This window comes from Babylonia areolata, chromosome 2 (genome assembly GCF_041734735.1).
Source record: "Babylonia areolata isolate BAREFJ2019XMU chromosome 2, ASM4173473v1, whole genome shotgun sequence".
Taxonomy (NCBI): Eukaryota; Metazoa; Mollusca; class Gastropoda; order Neogastropoda; family Buccinidae; genus Babylonia; species Babylonia areolata.
In genome coordinates this window covers 19,991,771-19,996,770 of record NC_134877.1, presented here as the reverse complement: position 1 = coordinate 19,996,770, position 5,000 = coordinate 19,991,771, and the positions used below count along the sequence as shown (strand labels likewise).

Genomic DNA, 5,000 nt, shown 5'->3' with positions numbered 1-5,000 from the left:
GACCACTGATATGGAGAAGTGGGTTGTGCTGTGGGGATCAGTGTTGATGTGTATAGCCACAGGGGTTTGCTTTTTCTTGAGGTTGCTGTCCCTGTGCTCTTTGCTGCGTTCTTCCAGTGTGTGGTATGTCTCGCCTACGTTGATAGACCGCACAGGCTGCAGTGGACCACATATACCAAATCACTGGTTTGGCAGGTGAAACTGCTCCTCGTGGTGAACTGGCGTCCTGAGGGCCCCTGGAAGGTGAGTGCGGTAGTGTTGAGGAAGGGACAGCATTTGCAGTTGGGTCTGTCACAGCAGCTGTTACCCGGGGAGCGGAGGTTCTGGGGGGGGGGGGGGGCTGTGGGTCGGAATGACGACCTAACCAGATGATCGCCCAGGTTACGGTCTCGTTCTTTGCTTAACGTTATGTTTTTGATTGCACTCATTGAGACATAGGGTGGGTTGTATAAGCGAAGTTAGCAACATAAAGTTTGCTTATCGTTAAGAATGTTCCTTTCCCCACGGCAAACTCCATACATATACTTAGGAACGTCCTTAACCCAAAGCATACTGACTGACTCAGCGCGGCAAAGGTTGCTTCATACAATCCGGCCCTGGTGCCAAAGTGGAGGGAAAAGCAGAGGGTTTTGTTTTATTTTTTTTATTTGTGTGTGTGTGTGTGTGTGTGTGTGTGTGTGTGTGTGGTGACGTTGGAAGGGGGTTGGGTGTGGGGATACGTGATGTTCTCGCGCCAGACAAACAGGCTGGGTTCATTAACTTGTTCTGCCCGTTCACTGGAAAAGGGGACTACGATCGCAGATTACGTCTACTACGTCTGGCTGGCTGCTACAGAGGCAACAGTGGCTATGCTTGGAAATGTTTCCACTGACGCTGTTCGCTTAAAGGGACAAGGATTTTTTTTTTTTTTTTTTTTGGGGGGGGGGGGGGGGGGGGGGGAGAGACGGTGTATTTCTCTCAGGAAATCTCGCTTCAAGGAGACGGTCTGTCCCTTCCTGCAGTCTTCCCTCTCGCCCTTCCTCTCGCTCGGAAAGATGGCCTTTCCTTCCCTACAGTCACCCTCGTGAAAAAGATGGCTTATCCTTCCATACATGTCTCCCCACAGAGATGGCTTATCCTTCCATACACGTCTCCCCTCAGAGATGGCTTATCCTTCCATACACGTCTCCCCTTGAAGATGGCTTATCCTTCCATACACGTCTCCCCTTGAAGATGGCTTATCCTTCCATACACGTCTCCCCACAGAGATGGCTTATCCTTCCATACACGTCTCCCCTCAGGGTTGGCATATCCTTCCATACACGTCTCCCACAGAGATGGCATATCCTTCCAGACACATCTCCCCTCAGGGTTGGCATATCCTTCCCTACTGATTCCCCTCCGGCATGGCTCCTCCCCCTGCTCCCCCCTCCCCCCCCCCCCCCCAAAGAGATAGCTTGTTTCTGTTTTCCAACTCCGTCATTCAGTAATGGTTTATCCGTCCCTGTGCCTCTCCTTTCCCACCCTTAAAAGACAGATTATTCCTCCTTACTCATCTTCTCCCCTCCTCCAAAGCCTCCGGTTCCGTCCGAGAAATATAGTTTATTACATAACCCCCCCCCACACACACACACACACACACACACCCTCGCACCCGCCTCCCGCTCACAGAGATGGTTTGTTTTCACACAACTCCGCCGTAATAAGATGGCTCATCCTTGCCAGCAGCCCCTCCCCCCTCCGTCAATTCAAAGAGACGGCCACATCTGATGTGGAGATCAGTGGCCACTACCAACACACATGTGGCGGGGAGGGAAGGAATAGAAGGCATAGTGTTCCCCCTGTCCGCTTGGCTGTCTGGACGCGGCGCGGCGCCCCCGTTCTGTTGTACCCCCCTGTGGCACGCTCTGTAGACCAGCCATTGACACACAGGCTGACGGGACCGCAACCGCCGGGCCGTACTGTACAGGGGTAGTGGGCCTGCCTCTCTCTGTGGCGCGTGAGTGGGAGAGGATTGTGAATATATTTGTGCTGTATGGAGAGAAGGCTCGGGCGACCCTAATAAAGGCGAGGAAGAGACGGGGTGTATTATTTTCATGTGTGGGACGTGGTGTACCGTGTATCTTGCCTTGTTTCGGTTTCAGGTCTCGGTGACAAATGTACCGCTGTGAACAGTTTCGTTTTGGTGAGAGTCAGTGGGTGGGACAGAAGTAATGTGCAGTGATTCTTGTTGTTCCTTCCATGTGTGCAGAGTGGGTGCAGTGTAAGGTGTCACTCCCCAGCCTCGTCCAGTTCGGATCTTCTTACTTGTCATCCGAGTCCAAAGCGATGTGGTTTTTGTCATTGATGGCCAATAGTTTTGAGGACAACTTTTGACTCCACACGTCCCAGAGGCAGCGATGCAGCAGAGACTGGCGGGAGGGTGTCCCTTTCAGACAACCCACTGAATGTCGTTCACCTTCCTTCAAAACCACCCACTGCGTAAGAACGTGTGAAGATTAGATATGATTAGGCCTATGTGACTGGGAGTATTAACCCATCGCTTCAATCCTATGGTGCAGCGGACAAGATCGTTTGACTCCAAACCTACTGATTCGGTGTGAAGCAATGATATATTATAATTGATGCAACAACTCTTTCACCGGGATCAGTTTATGAATGAACAGGACGGTTTACATTAGAACTGCTGTGTGACACGCGGGCAGCTCCGTTTTGTATGCATGTGCAACGTGAAGAAATACAGCGAGTCTCGTACTGGCCCGACGAGGTCTGTCTCCCCTTTGCTTTTAACAAATCAGGGACTGCAGAGCAGTTGCAGCAAGTAAACACGCTGTGAGTGAAAAGAACTGGATATTTTTCAGGGGATTACCTTTATCAGAACAGGCATTGAATTCGACCACAAAAGAAAATGGAACCGTCTGGTCTGATCATGATTTGAGCAAAGAACTTTGTCCAGTAGCTGAATTAGAGTCTGAGGATTATACTTGCCTCTGACTGGAGAGGAGAAAAAGATATTACTTTCAGGAACAATGGTTGGGTTTTAACTGACGAAGATCAGGGCGCTGCTACACACTACAATTGGCACTGACTGTACTCTAGCGAAGAACCCCGGCGTAAAAAAAAGAAAAAAGAAAAAAAAAGAATAACAGACAGAAAGAAAGGAAAAAGGTTTTAGCAAGGATAAAAGAATCAGTTGTTTTGATCTGACCGATAATAGTTTCCATCCTTCGATGGTGGTGATCTGCAGTGGATGTTTTTCTTCAGCAGCCAACAGGCATGCACACTGCCTGATACGGGACGTCAGCTCCGTTTCTTCTTCAAATACAGAACTCACACATGACGTCAGCTCCGTTTGTTCTTCAAACAAACTACAGAACTCACACATGACTGACGTCAGCGGCTCCGTTTGTTCTTCAAGCAAACTACAGAACTCACACATGACGTCAGCTCCGTTTGTTCTTCAAGCAAACTACAGAACTCACACATGACGTCAGCTCCGTTTGTTCTTCAAGCAAACTACAGAACTCACACATGACGTCAGCTCCGTTTGTTCTTCAAGCAAACTACAGAACTCACACATGACGTCAGCTCCGTTTGTTCTTCAAGCAAACTACAGAACTCACACATGACGTCAGCTCCGTTTGTTCTTCAAGCAAACACGAAACTCACACATGACGTCAGCTCCGTTTGTTCTTCAAACAAACACGAAACTCACACATGACGTCAGCTCCGTTTGTTCTTCAGATACAGAACTCACACATGACATCAGCTCCGTTTGTCCTTCAAATACAGAACTCACACATGACGTCAGCTCCGTTTGTTCTTCAAGCAAACACGAAACTCACACATGACGTCAGCTCCGTTTGTTCTTCAGACAAACACGAAACTCACACATGACTGACGTCAGCGGCTCCGTTTGTTCTTCAAGCAAACTACAGAAACTCACACATGACGTCAGCTCCGTTTGTTCTTCAGATACAGACGAAACTCACACATGACATCAGCTCCGTTTGTTCTTCAAATACAGAACTCACACATGACTGACGTCAGCTCCGTTTGTTCTTCAAGCAAACTACAGAACTCACACATGACATCAGCTCCGTTTGTCCTTCAAGCAAATACAGAACTCACCCATGACGTCAGCTGTGTGACATCATCGACACAACCCCCAACACAGAGAGTGTTCTTTTACGTTGTGTAGTTGTGGCTGTCCTTTCCTGACCTCACGTCCAGACAAAGTGCTTCTTTTCCTCAGAGGCTGGCTGTGGTGTATCTTTCTGGTTTTGTTGGGACAATGCAAACAAAGTGAAAAGAGCATCAACAAGCTAAAAGCTCATACTGTTCTCACAACGGTACACTTCACTTTTAACATGACAGCTGATGAACCATAATCATTCGTGTCAAATAACGTATTGATAAAACAGTGAGGAAAGAAATAACTTGACTCGGTTCAGAGTGAGACTGCTGCAGGACTGACGGTAAAAAAAAAAAAACAGCAGTCGCAGGATGAATTCAGGCCACACGCAGTCTTAGAATTAGCGTGCAGCGGTTCGTCTGCCTTAGTGTCTGCATTCAGGTCAGGCCAGAAGAGAAGAGCCAGGGTTGTGCGGAAGGAGCCAGGGCTGGCAGCACGATGGGGTGGCGGCTGGAGGTACTGATGGTGGTGACTGTCGTGCTGCTGCTGGTGATGATGATGCTGGTGGGGTGGTCTTCAGCTGCCGGCAACAACATCCACACAGGTCAGTGCTTTGTTCCGCAGTGTGTCCCTGTTGTCAGTGTCCCCGCCCCCCCCACCTCTCCAGTCACGGTGAAGAGCGTGAAGTGTGGTCTGTGAGGCTGTTGGCTGTTGGCTGTTGGATGTATCAGTTGTCACTGCACTCTGGCGTGGTGTCGGCCGGGTGCATTCTTTGTCAAGGTCCAGCTTCAGAGGGGGTGATACTACAGTTATGTTCTCGGTGTGTGTGTGTGTGTGTCTCTGCTGTCTGTCTGTCTGTCTGTCTGTCTGTCTCTCCCTCACTGAG

At 49.4% G+C, this 5,000-nt stretch overlaps 1 protein-coding gene and 1 long non-coding RNA gene across 2 annotated transcripts in view; both read left to right on the top strand.

Moving 5' to 3' along the window:
* Positions 1-1,916: 1,916 nt before the first annotated feature.
* Positions 1,917-3,722, top strand: LOC143279338 (uncharacterized). The gene is made up of 2 exons (XR_013054866.1): positions 1,917-2,123; positions 2,231-3,722. It is a non-coding gene; the product is annotated as an uncharacterized LOC143279338 (long non-coding RNA).
* Positions 3,723-4,001: 279 nt separating this feature from the next.
* The window catches only part of LOC143298920 (uncharacterized), a 100,105-nt gene continuing 99,106 nt past the window's right edge, over positions 4,002-5,000 (top strand). The window contains exon 1 of the mRNA XM_076611954.1: positions 4,002-4,718. Coding sequence (XP_076468069.1) covers positions 4,613-4,718 — 106 coding nt within the window. The 5' untranslated portion in view covers positions 4,002-4,612. The remainder of the gene's footprint in view (positions 4,719-5,000) is intronic.